Raw genomic sequence first — 14,745 nt, forward strand, 5'->3', positions numbered from 1 at the left:
AAAGACGCTAAGTGTTCAGGCAAGGCAGTCAAGTCGACACACACCACACTCATCACAGCAAGCTTGGTGAAGAGAGGCAGAAAGACCTTTTATATGGTCAGTTCCACCAAGGTTTATTTGAGCACACTGAAGAAGAACCAGAGACAAAAGAAAAGCCATATGCTCTGCACAAGGATTAAATAGGGGAGAGTACAGGGGTGGTACCAAGAGGCAGTGCAGTTGGCTTTCAGAGAAGAAGGGGCTGGCCACCAGGGGTACCACAACCAATGAGGAAACAGGTAAAGGAGAAACCAGGGGAAGTTGACACATATGGGATTGATCACTGTTATGCAAAAGTCCATGAGGAAGACTTTTCTGTCTGCTCAGGTTGGGGGAACTCTGTGGTAAGTCTCTCCAAGGGAAGGCCCTGGGGATTTCCCTGAGGGGGAAGGAATGAGGGATTACACAGATCCTGTGGACTGATCTAAATCTCACTTCACATTTAGACACACTCATAGTCACGTATTTAATCTCATCCCTGTCATAGACATGTCTAGTCCCAGACCCAATCCCAACCCCAGCTCTAAAGCAAATCCCCCATTTAGCCTTAACCCAAATCCCAGCTCTAATCCAAATATCAACCCTAACTCCAGCCCCAGCCTCAATTCCAGCCCCTTCTTATTCTCAGCTGCAAACCAAATCCCACTTTTGTGTTACCTGCAATACCAGCTGCAATTCCAGCCCCTGTCCCAGCCTCCAGCTATAACCCAAATCCCGTGTTCAGCCCTAACTCCAAACCTAGCCCCAAATCCAACTCTAACCCCAACCCCAACTCCACTGCCAAATTTAGCCCTAACTCCAGCCTTGACCCCAGCCCCTGCCCACACTCGTCCCACATTTAGTTCTAAAATAAACCCAGCCCCAGCTGCAGCCAAAACTCCATACCATTATTAAAGGTAAACCTGAATCTCAGCCCCAGTTCTAGCCCAAATCCCAGCCCCAGCCCTCACCCCAATCCCAGTCTCAGTTCCAGCCCCAGCCCTCACTCCAGTCCCACATTTAGCCCTGACTTCAGTCACAGGTCTTACCGTGTAGAGGACTTTCTCGTGGAACAAGGACATGCTATCCTTGATGCTATTCCTTTGCAGGAACTGGACAACTCTGGCCTGCAGATTATAGAGTTACTTTAGTTAATTTAAAGTATTTAGGACATCTTTGAAAAGACAGTAAGCTTTGTACAAACACAATAGTCAATGCTAGATGCTGAGTAGTATATGAAAACTGTTATGTACTATAACTTGATCAGACGCTTGTAGTATAACAGGCAATCAATAAATGACTTGTATATGTAATTATATGATGTTACCAATGAATGTTAAGTAGCTGTTATATTATGTAAGGCGATAAAGGTATAAAACATGAAAAAATTAGACAATAAAGGGAGGATGGCATCTAGCCATATTGGTTTGAGTGTCATTACTCTGGGTGGTTCTCTGTGGGACCCTCTTCATAACCCCACCCTCAGCCCCACCCCCAGCCTCATTTTAGCTCCAGTCCCACCCTAACCCAGCCCAAATCCCAGTTTCACCGTGACCCCTTCCCCATCCCTCCCCCACCTTGTCCCTGACTCTGCCCCCATACTTGGCACCTCCCCCATCCTTAAGACTTGCCCAGTCTGCACTATGGGTAATGGGTGTGCGGGCCGGACACCAGCGGCCGCACACTAACCGAGAACTAACCGAGAGGGACAGAGGCCTCCCTCCCTGAGGGCAAAAAGAACGGACAAGGTTGGGACTGCCCAGAGCAAAAGCAACAGAGACACCCAAGTGAGATGGATAAAAACACCCAGGGCACAGACACAGAGACCCTTCACACCCCCACAGAGAGGAGGAAGACAGAGAACTCCCTGTACTCTCCATAGCAGAAGAGGATGGAAACTGCCCCAGGGTCGCTCCTTAAAGGGGAAAAGTACAGAGACCCTCAGGCCCCCCACAGTGGAGAATGAACACTTCTTTGGTTCCCCCAAAAGTTAGGAGGATGCAGAACCCCTCTGAGGATATTCCATGGAGTCAGGAGGTTGGAGACCACTCCTGGCCTCCACCAAAGGTAAGGAGAATGGGGACCCTCAACCTCCCTTAAATGGGAGGAGGATGGAGACTTCTGAGGCCCCCCCTAAAGCATGAGGGTGAAGGAGACCACCTCCCACCCCCCTGCAAAGTTAAGCCAAATGGAGACCACCAGTGGTCCCCCCAAAGGTAAAGAAAGAAGGGACATCCCTGTGTGACATTCACATTCTCTGGACAGAAAGACATAATTCTGTCTCTCAGGAGAAGCACAGAGAGAAGAAATAAAAACAATCTTTATCTCTGCTCCTTTGTTTCCCCCATGTGGAATGTGGTATGGAGATTGTTTACCTGAAGTAATTGCTTTATTGGATTCTGGTGAAGGTTGTTTGGCATAGAAAACAGCAGGCTCCTGCACAGTGTGGATGAATGGAGGCAGAGATCTCTGAAGTTTGCTCTTGAGGAAAGAAGTTTATTGGGGGTGCAGGAGGGTCCTGCCTTGTGCTCCCAGATGCAGCACGTGGCTGGGCCTGAGAGGGTGGGGGAGGGGAGAGACAAAAGGAGGGAGATGGCTTCAAGGGTGGAGGAAGTTCCAAGAGGGGAGGAAGTTCCAAGAGACAGCGTGGCCCCTCAAAGCCTCCTTATCAAGGGGCTCCGAGGTGGGTTGGGATGAGGCATGGGCCAATGGGGTTACATGCACTAATGTTTGAAGGGAGGGATAGAGGTGCGGGGTGAACCATACATCTTTTGAGGGGTGGGATGGAACAGTCTGTGGGAAGAGTATTCTCCTTCACACGGTTGGGGTGTAGGGAGGCAGAGATCTCTGAAGCTTGCTCTTGGGGAGAGAGGTTTATTCAAAGATTCAGGAATGCCCAAGCCTCGTGCTCTCAGGCGTAGCACGTGGCTGGGCTTAGGAGGACGGGGGAGGGGAGAGAGAAACGGAGGGTTTAGGAGAGGGGAAGCCCCAGAGGGGGAGGAAGTCCAAGAGAGGAGGAGAGGGCCAAGAGAGGGAGGAAGTCCAAGAGGCCGCATGGCCGCTCAGAGCCCCCTTATCAGGGGCTCCCAGGTGGGCTGGGACAAGGCATGGGCCAATGGGGTTACAGACTCTGTTTTAGGGGCAGGTACAGAGGTGCGGGATGAACCACAATCTTTTGCGGGGTGGGATGGAACAGTCCATTTCACTCCAGGATTCATCCAAGGGTAGAAGTGACATCCGGCTAGCTAAAATAACAATCATATCTATCTATCCTCTGCAACAATTGCCCCTTTTCGTTAAACTTTTGAAAAGGTAAATACAGACTTAATTACTATTTTTGCACAACTTGGGGTACATAACATATTGCTAATGAAACTATACTTATTACTCTAAAAACAATCAAGCTTACTTTACAGAGTTCCTTCAGCCAAGATGCAGAGCTCAAACCTTCAGATAAATTGTTTAGCTAGATTGCTAATTGTAATCGAGGTGGGATTTATTTCTTTACTGATTGTGCATTTTAACCTTTTGACTGTTTTAGTCTAATGGAAGAATTTAACTGAGGTAGTGTTATTAAAACCTTTTGGGGAAGGTTCTGTAATTGACTAGGTTGAGAAAGTCTATTAGAGCTTTGTATCAGTTAGAGATATGGTATCAGAGCTTGCAGTCTTGGCCAGAGTAACCCAGGCATTTGTCTTTGGTTCACCTATAGGTGTAACTTCAATACAAAAATTTGAAATAAGAGAACAAATGTAACAACAAGGGTATAAAAGTAACATGCATGTGTGTTGAGGCGCGGCATGCGCTCCTCGCCGCGGCACTCCGAGCCGTGCTGGGCGGTGAGGGAAGAGAACGGGCGGCCGCTTTCCCCCGCAAGCTCTGCAGTTTCAGTTCGTGGCGCGCAGGGACAGACGAAGGCGACACGGGACTTGGGGGGGGAACGAGATGGTTTTATTCCATGAGCCCCAAGACCCCGGCGGGCGGGGGGGCAAAGGTTTTATACAGAACTCAGGAGGACGGGTGTAGGAACAGTAACCAATGAGGGAATAGCAGGGGAGGAGTTTAGGGCAGAACTAACATCTGGAAGCTGAGGAGGGGGCTAGAATGAATGACAGGGAAGGTTCTAGGGAAAGGGGCAGGGAAAGGGGGGTTGGGGGGGGGAAACAGATATTAAACAAATATCAAATGAAAGAAAAACACACCACCGCATCTCCCTCTTTTACTTTACAAAAAGAAGGAGAATTTTGTGGTTTAAGCAAATTAATAAAACATGCAAATAATATAAAATCATATGATAACATTGTAAATTACTTAAAGGACATGAAAGACACATTATTGCATTTATAGGGCAGGAAGAGTAGTAACAGCTTAAATTAGACACAAGACTGCACAAAACTTGCTGTTTTGCTGTTCTGAGTAACAATTTAAAATAATGTAAATAATGTAAATAATTGAAATAGAATGAAATAATTGACAGAAATTAAACTAAAAAATTTAATTAGAATGATTAAAATTATAACTATTTAATTTGAATAAAATAATTAAATGGAATTATTGGAATTAAATATAATAAAAGATCAACTAAATATAACTAATAAATTTTTAAATTTCGCAGCAATGCAGCAAGCCTGAAGCGATATAGTAGCTGAGTGATTCTTGTAGTAATAATGGTTAAACACAGCCTTTAAGTTAAAAAATATTAGAAAAGACTGAATTAATTATAATTATAACAAAATAACTTAATATAAAATCAAATTGTAACATTACATATTATTAAAAAAACATAAATTGAAAGACATTAAAAAATGATAAACTAATTGTGATTATAACATATGAAACATATAAAAACTTCATCTGGAGTATATAAAATTGTCTTAAATGAGAGTCCAAATTAAGGGTACAAAGCACAGCAGGATTTGTGACTTCATCTGATTTAGAATTTGTTGCGTCGCGGCGTTTGCGATGTTCAGCTTCTTAAATTCTTAAAGCAGAGTCAGCGGATAACGGCGCTTGTTTTAAAGCAGAGTTAGCGGATAGCGATGTGGTTTGTTCAATTTGAATGTCCGTTTGAGAGGTGGGCATAATATCTTGAGTAATAATTAACTGGGATGATTTTTTTTTTTTCTATAAAATATAACTCAACAAACAGATTATTCAAAAATAATCAAAAGCAAAAAGAGGAATTCGTAGTTAAATAAAAAGGAGTATTGGGTAGGGTACATTAAGGAATAGGATAGGGGAATCAGACAATCACTTAATTAGTGATTGCCATGATTAACAGGGGGTATCGGTAAGGGGTGGACCGGGGCGCCGCCATTTCAGGGGGAAGACAAAATGACGGATCCTCAGTCCCGGGTTTCGGCTCCATTTCCTCGGGAGAAGATCCCTCCCGACCCTCCCCCCGGAGGACGAGCCCGAAGAAGGATGGGGGAATATCCAACCCTGCCTCCCCACAATAGGGACTAGCCTCGTGCAGGGACGGTGCAGGGCTATTGGGAGAGAGATGGGACTGGCGGGAAGCCAGGGGCGGAAAAGAAGGGTCAAGGCGGGAAATGGGTCTCGAGCGGCGTGGCCAGCGCCATCTTGAGAGGGGTGCCGGGCACACTGCCCTTGGCCTGAGCAGTGTCCGGCAGGGCACTTGGGGCGGCTCGGCCACAGCAATCCCCAAGGGAGGATAGGAAAGGGTTTTAGGAAAGTCCGAGGGGATGGGGGCATAGGGAGCTTCACAGAAGCAAAAAGGGGAAATTTATAGGAGGGGGGGGGGGCCGCCCGACGCAGCTGGATGTCGGCGCAATGCGTGGGTGTAAAGGGCCCCTTTTAACAACTCTCCTATAGCTAACGTGTCGTCTTCTTAGCTGATCCCTACTGGTGTCTTTTCTACCCCCTCCGTCCAGCCCAGAATGGGGAGGGGAGGATAGAGAAGACAACTTTTTCGAGGAGAAGAAAAAGCGATCTAATCTAGGTCCCCACAGAAGACTAGGCGAAGGATAGCACTCAGTGCTAGCTTCTCCCAGAAAAAGAAAACCCACCCGCTTGCCAGGGACATGCACGGCTACAGCCCCAGTCTGGGCGCAGACGGGGGTTAAAACGCGAGAAAAAAAAAGTGACAGACCCAGCCGCCCGTCGGGGCGACCCCCACCCCGTGTAGCCTACCTTACCTTGCAGGCTCGGACGGAGATGGCTTGAATCTTCTCCTCGACTCGATGGAAAAGTCGCGCTAAAAACTGGGGATGTTCCTTCTCTTTCGGTTTGGCCCTTCCGGAAGCCTGGGTGTTCCCGTTAAACCAAGACTCGTCCCCGAAGCCTTGGTTTCGGCCACTATCAGCCTCCGGTGGTTTCGCTGCAGATGCTGACCGAGGAATGAACCTCTTTTCGGTCAGTCCCTCTTCAGGCTCCCCCGAGCCGCTGCCAAAACCGCCCTCTGTGTTCTCGGGTAAGAATGCCCGCCAAAAAGCTCTGCAGCCCGGCTGCCCGTGCAGCGCGGCTGCTCCCGGGCGGGAAGATGGCGAGAACAAAGAGGGTCCCGGAGCGTCAGTTTTTCGCTCGGCGCTCAGCTCCTCTTAGCATCAGGCAGAGCTTTTACGGCCGTAGATGTTCCTCTTCCCTCCTTCTTCTTCTGTGAGGCGGGCGCCCCCACGAATTTGCCCGTTTTTTCTACAAGACGAAGGAGGGAACCATCCTCTCGCTACCATATGTTGAGGCGCGGCATGCGCTCCTCGCCGCGGCACTCCGAGCCGTGCTGGGCGGTGAGGGAAGAGAACGGGCGGCCGCTTTCCCCCGCAAGCTCTGCAGTTTCAGTTCGTGGCGCGCAGGGACAGACGAAGGCGACACGGGACTTGGGGGGGGAACGAGATGGTTTTATTCCATGAGCCCCAAGACCCCGGCGGGCGGGGGGGCAAAGGTTTTATACAGAACTCAGGAGGACGGGTGTAGGAACAGTAACCAATGAGGGAATAGCAGGGGAGGAGTTTAGGGCAGAACTAACATCTGGAAGCTGAGGAGGGGGCTAGAATGAATGACAGGGAAGGTTCTAGGGAAAGGGGCAGGGAAAGGGGGGTTGGGGGGGGGAAACAGATATTAAACAAATATCAAATGAAAGAAAAACACACCACCGCATCTCCCTCTTTTACTTTACAAAAAGAAGGAGAATTTTGTGGTTTAAGCAAATTAATAAAACATGCAAATAATATAAAATCATATGATAACATTGTAAATTACTTAAAGGACATGAAAGACACATTATTGCATTTATAGGGCAGGAAGAGTAGTAACAGCTTAAATTAGACACAAGACTGCACAAAACTTGCTGTTTTGCTGTTCTGAGTAACAATTTAAAATAATGTAAATAATGTAAATAATTGAAATAGAATGAAATAATTGACAGAAATTAAACTAAAAAATTTAATTAGAATGATTAAAATTATAACTATTTAATTTGAATAAAATAATTAAATGGAATTATTGGAATTAAATATAATAAAAGATCAACTAAATATAACTAATAAATTTTTAAATTTCGCAGCAATGCAGCAAGCCTGAAGCGATATAGTAGCTGAGTGATTCTTGTAGTAATAATGGTTAAACACAGCCTTTAAGTTAAAAAATATTAGAAAAGACTGAATTAATTATAATTATAACAAAATAACTTAATATAAAATCAAATTGTAACATTACATATTATTAAAAAAACATAAATTGAAAGACATTAAAAAATGATAAACTAATTGTGATTATAACATATGAAACATATAAAAACTTCATCTGGAGTATATAAAATTGTCTTAAATGAGAGTCCAAATTAAGGGTACAAAGCACAGCAGGATTTGTGACTTCATCTGATTTAGAATTTGTTGCGTCGCGGCGTTTGCGATGTTCAGCTTCTTAAATTCTTAAAGCAGAGTCAGCGGATAACGGCGCTTGTTTTAAAGCAGAGTTAGCGGATAGCGATGTGGTTTGTTCAATTTGAATGTCCGTTTGAGAGGTGGGCATAATATCTTGAGTAATAATTAACTGGGATGATTTTTTTTTTTTCTATAAAATATAACTCAACAAACAGATTATTCAAAAATAATCAAAAGCAAAAAGAGGAATTCGTAGTTAAATAAAAAGGAGTATTGGGTAGGGTACATTAAGGAATAGGATAGGGGAATCAGACAATCACTTAATTAGTGATTGCCATGATTAACAGGGGGTATCGGTAAGGGGTGGACCGGGGCGCCGCCATTTCAGGGGGAAGACAAAATGACGGATCCTCAGTCCCGGGTTTCGGCTCCATTTCCTCGGGAGAAGATCCCTCCCGACCCTCCCCCCGGAGGACGAGCCCGAAGAAGGATGGGGGAATATCCAACCCTGCCTCCCCACAATAGGGACTAGCCTCGTGCAGGGACGGTGCAGGGCTATTGGGAGAGAGATGGGACTGGCGGGAAGCCAGGGGCGGAAAAGAAGGGTCAAGGCGGGAAATGGGTCTCGAGCGGCGTGGCCAGCGCCATCTTGAGAGGGGTGCCGGGCACACTGCCCTTGGCCTGAGCAGTGTCCGGCAGGGCACTTGGGGCGGCTCGGCCACAGCAATCCCCAAGGGAGGATAGGAAAGGGTTTTAGGAAAGTCCGAGGGGATGGGGGCATAGGGAGCTTCACAGAAGCAAAAAGGGGAAATTTATAGGAGGGGGGGGGGGCCGCCCGACGCAGCTGGATGTCGGCGCAATGCGTGGGTGTAAAGGGCCCCTTTTAACAACTCTCCTATAGCTAACGTGTCGTCTTCTTAGCTGATCCCTACTGGTGTCTTTTCTACCCCCTCCGTCCAGCCCAGAATGGGGAGGGGAGGATAGAGAAGACAACTTTTTCGAGGAGAAGAAAAAGCGATCTAATCTAGGTCCCCACAGAAGACTAGGCGAAGGATAGCACTCAGTGCTAGCTTCTCCCAGAAAAAGAAAACCCACCCGCTTGCCAGGGACATGCACGGCTACAGCCCCAGTCTGGGCGCAGACGGGGGTTAAAACGCGAGAAAAAAAAAGTGACAGACCCAGCCGCCCGTCGGGGCGACCCCCACCCCGTGTAGCCTACCTTACCTTGCAGGCTCGGACGGAGATGGCTTGAATCTTCTCCTCGACTCGATGGAAAAGTCGCGCTAAAAACTGGGGATGTTCCTTCTCTTTCGGTTTGGCCCTTCCGGAAGCCTGGGTGTTCCCGTTAAACCAAGACTCGTCCCCGAAGCCTTGGTTTCGGCCACTATCAGCCTCCGGTGGTTTCGCTGCAGATGCTGACCGAGGAATGAACCTCTTTTCGGTCAGTCCCTCTTCAGGCTCCCCCGAGCCGCTGCCAAAACCGCCCTCTGTGTTCTCGGGTAAGAATGCCCGCCAAAAAGCTCTGCAGCCCGGCTGCCCGTGCAGCGCGGCTGCTCCCGGGCGGGAAGATGGCGAGAACAAAGAGGGTCCCGGAGCGTCAGTTTTTCGCTCGGCGCTCAGCTCCTCTTAGCATCAGGCAGAGCTTTTACGGCCGTAGATGTTCCTCTTCCCTCCTTCTTCTTCTGTGAGGCGGGCGCCCCCACGAATTTGCCCGTTTTTTCTACAAGACGAAGGAGGGAACCATCCTCTCGCTACCATATGTTGAGGCGCGGCATGCGCTCCTCGCCGCGGCACTCCGAGCCGTGCTGGGCGGTGAGGGAAGAGAACGGGCGGCCGCTTTCCCCCGCAAGCTCTGCAGTTTCAGTTCGTGGCGCGCAGGGACAGACGAAGGCGACACGGGACTTGGGGGGGGAACGAGATGGTTTTATTCCATGAGCCCCAAGACCCCGGCGGGCGGGGGGGCAAAGGTTTTATACAGAACTCAGGAGGACGGGTGTAGGAACAGTAACCAATGAGGGAATAGCAGGGGAGGAGTTTAGGGCAGAACTAACATCTGGAAGCTGAGGAGGGGGCTAGAATGAATGACAGGGAAGGTTCTAGGGAAAGGGGCAGGGAAAGGGGGGTTGGGGGGGGGAAACAGATATTAAACAAATATCAAATGAAAGAAAAACACACCACCGCACATGTGAAAACAAATGTCCATAGTCTTGAGTTGTTTTTGGCAGGTAGTTTTCATCTCGTCTTAGCACAGTTCAAATCTGAGCGCTTGCTTCTTGGTTTGCACCTGCAAAGTCATTGCCACTGGTGAGGGCACTGCCAGATTTCGGTGTATGGTAAGGCTTTACATTTTTGCCGGGATCATCTGAGTCCTTCGCCTGTAGAGACACAAGCAAACCCTCTCTCCCATGTTACGAGGTTGCATGGGCTTTCTATTTGTCCTGTGACTGAGGTCTTGATCAAGACTTTTATTTTTACGTTTTTGTTGTTCAGGAAGTGTCTGTAAATGGGGATGTCAGGCTGTCCTATACAGCAATTTGAAAAATTGTATGCGTATGGGGCTTTGCTGAACCTATTTTGGGGTGTGGCCTTATATATTCCCCTCTTCTGTTTTAATAAGCTGCTTTCTAGGGCCTCAGATGTCTTTTCTATGGTACCCCCTAACAGCTGGTAACAATAGGAGAAAGGGAAGCTACTATCTCCTGCCGCTACTAGGAATTCTCTCTCGTCCAGAGATGGGACAGCTGTCCACTCTCTGGGACTGTGAGGCTTGGATATATGCCTGTCCATCAGTTGGAGGCCATCAATGATCCCCTGAGCATCCTGGGAAACTGAGGCAGCAGGGGTGGTACTGGTAGGGCTAGCACAGTTCTCCGTGGATCCTGTACTCGTCAAAGCAGCTGCCAGGTGCTGTTCCTCTTTCCCTGGCTGCATGCTAAGCTGTGAATTAGATGCAGCAGCTGCCAACAGCTGGGGCAGAGGGGCAGGAGTGGAGACTGTCAGCAAATGCTCATGGGAGAAACCTGAGGATGTGGAGGGCTCTCTCCAAGCTGAGGCTGCAGCTGTGGAATGTGGATGCAGCCTAGGAGAGGAAGTGGGGGCATCCAGGGGCTGTAGGGGCGGCGGTGGGGTGGTCGCGGGGGCCGGAGCAGCCGCGGCAGTTGGGGGTGGGGTCGCGGTCGCGGCGGAAGCGGCAGGGGTGGAAGCGGCCGCGGGGGCCGGCGGCCGGCGGCGCGGCGCGGGGGTTGGGTGGGGGGTCGCAGGGGCCGGGGCGGGGGCGGCGGGAACCGCGTCATTCAGGGGGGCGGTTGCAGCCGGGGCCGCGGCGGGAGGGGGAGGGGCGGGGCGGAAGGGGATCGCGGCGCGGTCGTCAGCGGCCGCGCGGGCCGGCCACATGGCCGGGGCCGGCTATCGTGGAACGAACAATTCGGCCACAGCTCTAAAAGCTGGGAGTAACTTGCAAGCAACGGCGTCTCTCCTGGAAATCTCAATAAAAAGCTTATCACCTACTGAGTCCCAGAATTCTTTGGTAAAGGCGGCTGATCGATCCGCATGAGGGAAGTGGGGCAGGACCCATTCCAAAAGGGATTTTAACTCTTTCTTAGGCAAACTACTGTTGTGACTACGTAAAAGACGGTTCAATTGTTTGTAGAGATCTCTATCTTGGGTAGAGTGGGATTGTCCCATATTTTAGACCTGTGTAGCTCACCTCGAGTTCGCAAAAGCAGAGATCCTCTCCTCAGGACTCTGCACAGGTCCCCTCAGAGCTCTGGGCGTCTCTCTGGACGGCTTTTCCGTGCTCGGGACCTTCAGACCTCCCTCCTTGGGGCTTCCAGCGCAGGCAGTGCTAGGCAGTGCTCGGTGCGCTCTCTTAACGTGGCCACGTGCCACCAGCTCACAGCTCCTTGCTCGGGCAGTCCCAAGAGCTCCAAAAGCCGGCTATTCACAGGCAATGGTGCTCAAGGGTAAAAAGCCTCGGCAAACTTTAAAGAGATAAGGCTTCTACGTTGCTTAGCAATGACAGCCTGTGCTCAGAGCGAAGAGGAGGCTATCACAGGTAATTACCGTGCATGGAGGTGTCGAGATTCGTGGATTCCTTTTTCTTTCACGTTGGGCGCCAGTTGTGGGAAGAGTATTCTCCTTCGCACGGTTGGGGTGTAGGGAGGCAGAGATCTCTGAAGCTTGCTCTTGGGGAGAGAGGTTTATTCAAAGATTCAGGAATGCCCAAGCCTCGTGCTCTCAGGCGTAGCACGTGGCTGGGCTTAGGAGGACGGGGGAGGGGAGAGAGAAACGGAGGGTTTAGGAGAGGGGAAGCCCCAGAGGGGGAGGAAGTCCAAGAGAGGAGGAGAGGGCCAAGAGAGGGAGGAAGTCCAAGAGGCCGCATGGCCGCTCAGAGCCCCCTTATCAGGGGCTCCCAGGTGGGCTGGGACAAGGCATGGGCCAATGGGGTTACAGACTCTGTTTTAGGGGCAGGTACAGAGGTGCGGGATGAACCACAATCTTTTGCGGGGTGGGATGGAACAGTCCATTTCACTCCAGGATTCATCCAAGGGTAGAAGTGACATCCGGCTAGCTAAAATAACAATCATATCTATCTATCCTCTGCAACAACAGTCCATTTCACCCCAGGACCCATCCAAAGGCAGGGGCATTGTTCGGCTAGCTGGGAGAACTGTTCTCATCCCGATGTATTATTTATGAACAATTATATTTATCTATCATCTGCAACAGTTTGGGTTCAATGACCAATTGGATCCAGCTGTGTCTTGGACTCTCAGCAGAAAGTCATGAGTTTGGAAGTTAGTTAGATAGGTAAGCAAGAAGTAAATAAGTAGAATAGGATAGTATATCTTTAAATACTATATTAATGTAATATAGTATAGTTTTAATAAAACTATCCTTCAGCATTCTGATCTGGAGCCAAACATCATCATTTCACCCCATCGGGGGTCGTCTGATTTTTCAATAGTCCCAGCCCTGCCAAAGGGGACGAGCATGGAGACTACCCCAGGCCCCTAAAGGGGAAGATGACGGAGACCTCCCTGTGGCCTTTCCCCTGGGCAAGGAGGATGAAGACCACTCTGTTGGAAAGGATGGATAACTATAATTGCCTGGCAAAAGACTCACAATAGTACAGCCAGGAGGAAAACAATCCCCCTGCCGGCTGGACAATACCCTTACCTACAGATAGGTCCAAAAGTCAAATGGACTGTTCCATCTCAATCCCCAAAATGTATGGTTCATCCTACACCTGTAACCCTCCCCTGAAAAATCAAGTGTCTGTGACCCCATCAGCCCAAGTCTTGTTCCAGCCCACCTTGAAGCCCCCTGATAAGGGGTCTCCAAGGGGCCAGATGCACTCTTGCATCATCTTCTCTCTTGGATCTTCCCCTTTCTTGGATCGTCCCCTCTCTTGGATCTTCCCCTCTCTTGGATCTTCCCCTCTCTTGGAATCCCCACTCTCTTAGAACTTCCACCCTCTCCTAGAGCATCCTCTCTACCCCTTGTCTCTCCCCTCCCCCATCCCCTCAGGCCTTGCCACGTGTTTTGTCTGGCAGCTCCATGCAAGACCTTTCATCATCCCTAATAAACTTTATATTCTAAGAGCAGCCTTCAGAGATCTCTTGTCTCCATTCATCAAAGCTGTCCTGGAGCACAGCCTTCCCTACACCACCCCTGCCCCCACCAAAAAGTAAGGAGAATGGTGGCCACCCAGTCCACCCAAAAGGTAAGGAGGATGGAGAAGCCCTGAGCTCCCTACACATGAGTAGGACAGTGACAACCCCGGCTCCTCTAAATAGGAGGACAACAGAGACTTTCCAGTCTCCAGTCTCCCCACAGGGGATGAGGTCCGAGACCACCCCAGCTTTCCCAAAAGAGGAGAGGGATGGCAACCACTCTGGTCCCCCCCATTAGGGGAACAGAATGAAAGCTGCCCAGAACCTCTCACAGCAGAGGACGACAGGGACCATTATGGTTCCCCCAAAGGTAAGAAAGATGGAGACTTCTCTGGGGCAAGAAGGACAGAGACCCCCCCCCCCCCCCCACAACAGGCCTCCCCAAAGGTAAGGAGAATGGAGAGCACCCACTATCTCCCCAAAGGTAAGGAGAACAGGGATGCCTTGGCTCCCCCCTGTGGGAGGAGGACAGAGACAATTCTGGCCTCCTAAAAAGGAGGCTGTCTTGGTTTGAAAGATAGGTGTCTTATAGGGAAGGCAGGAGACTCCCTTGGCATGGAGAATGTAAATTCTCTCCCTCCAAATTATCATAAATTTGAAATTAAGAGGCTCTCAGGAAAAGATATGGGAATAGGAGTAACAGTTCTTTACTAGTATGTACGGCAAGGCAGACAAAACAATTGTGAGAAATGGATTTGTAAGGGATTCTCGAAACCTGACAGAAAGCTCACAGAGTCTTGTACATCTGTGTGCAAACTCTGAGATAAGGTGTGCTGACTTGGGAAGGCCATGGACTAGATACAACATTGCTGAGAGAGAATGAACTAGAAACAAGTTTCAACAAATTTCAAAATATGGCCTTGCAAAAAGACCAGATATTTTAGAGAATTAGAACTGTGAAAGATGCATTGTAGCAGGACCACGTGGGATAAAAATATAGGTGATTGGTGATAGAAGTATTACTGTGTGGTAACAGCTAATAGGCTGAAAAACATTTATAAGGTATTGTAACCAGGAAATAGGTTGGCTTCTGATAGAATGGCATTAAGTTTTACATCTCTTATATCTCACCCTTCATTGAGACCAATAATGGAATAGAATCTTTTAAAACTCCTCTCAGTTGCCCTGTTTCTGTAAAAAAGCTGGGAATAATCTGACAAACAACAATTACAGCATTACTAGTAAACAGAACCAGGAAACCAGTATCAGCT

At 48.9% G+C, this 14,745-nt stretch overlaps 1 protein-coding gene across 9 annotated transcripts in view; it reads right to left on the reverse strand.

Annotated features, from left to right (window-relative positions):
* Positions 1–14,745, reverse strand: part of ST14 (ST14 transmembrane serine protease matriptase) — a 59,501-nt gene continuing 44,756 nt past the window's right edge. For 8 of the 9 annotated variants that reach the window (XM_085560042.1, XM_085560041.1, XM_085560043.1 and 5 more), the window contains 2 exons: positions 1,068–1,145; positions 1–418 (listed from right to left, as the gene is read on the reverse strand). In XM_085560042.1, the coding sequence (XP_085416168.1) occupies positions 16–418; positions 1,068–1,145 (481 nt within the window). In that variant the 3' untranslated portion in view covers positions 1–15. Of the gene's footprint in view, positions 419–1,048; positions 1,146–14,745 lie in introns of those variants that run through there. The other variant, XM_085560047.1, reaches the window with a different exon arrangement.

The sequence above is a fragment of the Lonchura striata genome, chromosome 24, assembly GCF_050655825.1.
Source record: "Lonchura striata isolate lonStrDom1 chromosome 24, ASM5065582v1, whole genome shotgun sequence".
Classification (NCBI taxonomy): Eukaryota; Metazoa; Chordata; class Aves; order Passeriformes; family Estrildidae; genus Lonchura; species Lonchura striata.